The 277-nt window shown below is 59.9% G+C and overlaps 1 protein-coding gene across 1 annotated transcript in view; it reads right to left on the bottom strand.

The window, feature by feature from the left end:
- Nucleotides 1–133: 133 nt before the first annotated feature.
- The window catches only part of LOC104273857 (vitronectin-like), a 3,202-nt gene continuing 3,058 nt past the window's right edge, over nucleotides 134–277 (bottom strand). The window contains exon 7 of the mRNA XM_009869310.1: nucleotides 134–258. Within this exon, the coding sequence (XP_009867612.1) occupies nucleotides 134–258 (125 nt within the window). The remainder of the gene's footprint in view (nucleotides 259–277) is intronic.

Genomic DNA, 277 nt, shown 5'->3' with positions numbered 1-277 from the left:
GGTCTCGGACTACAAGGACTGTACAGAACACAGGACAGATGGATGGACGGACAGACGGGGCTCTGCAGCCTGCACAGCACTCACAGTTTATTTCTGTCTAGCTAGGGGCTGTGCTGCCAGGCAGCTTGCGCTTTCAGGTGCTCTCCTCCCCAGGCTGCGGGCAGTCCAGCCAGTACTGGGCGATGGAGCGGGGATAACGGGGCTGCACCACGTCCACACGCTTGGTGCGCAGGTTGACGCGGTAGTACTTGTCTGGAAGGAAGGGAAGATGGCCATC

The sequence above is a fragment of the Apaloderma vittatum genome, unplaced genomic scaffold (assembly GCF_000703405.1).
Source record: "Apaloderma vittatum isolate BGI_N311 unplaced genomic scaffold, ASM70340v1 scaffold27725, whole genome shotgun sequence".
NCBI classification, from domain to species: Eukaryota; Metazoa; Chordata; class Aves; order Trogoniformes; family Trogonidae; genus Apaloderma; species Apaloderma vittatum.
The sequence above is the reverse complement of the archived record's forward strand: the minus strand, read 5'-3'. Positions and strand labels throughout refer to the sequence as shown.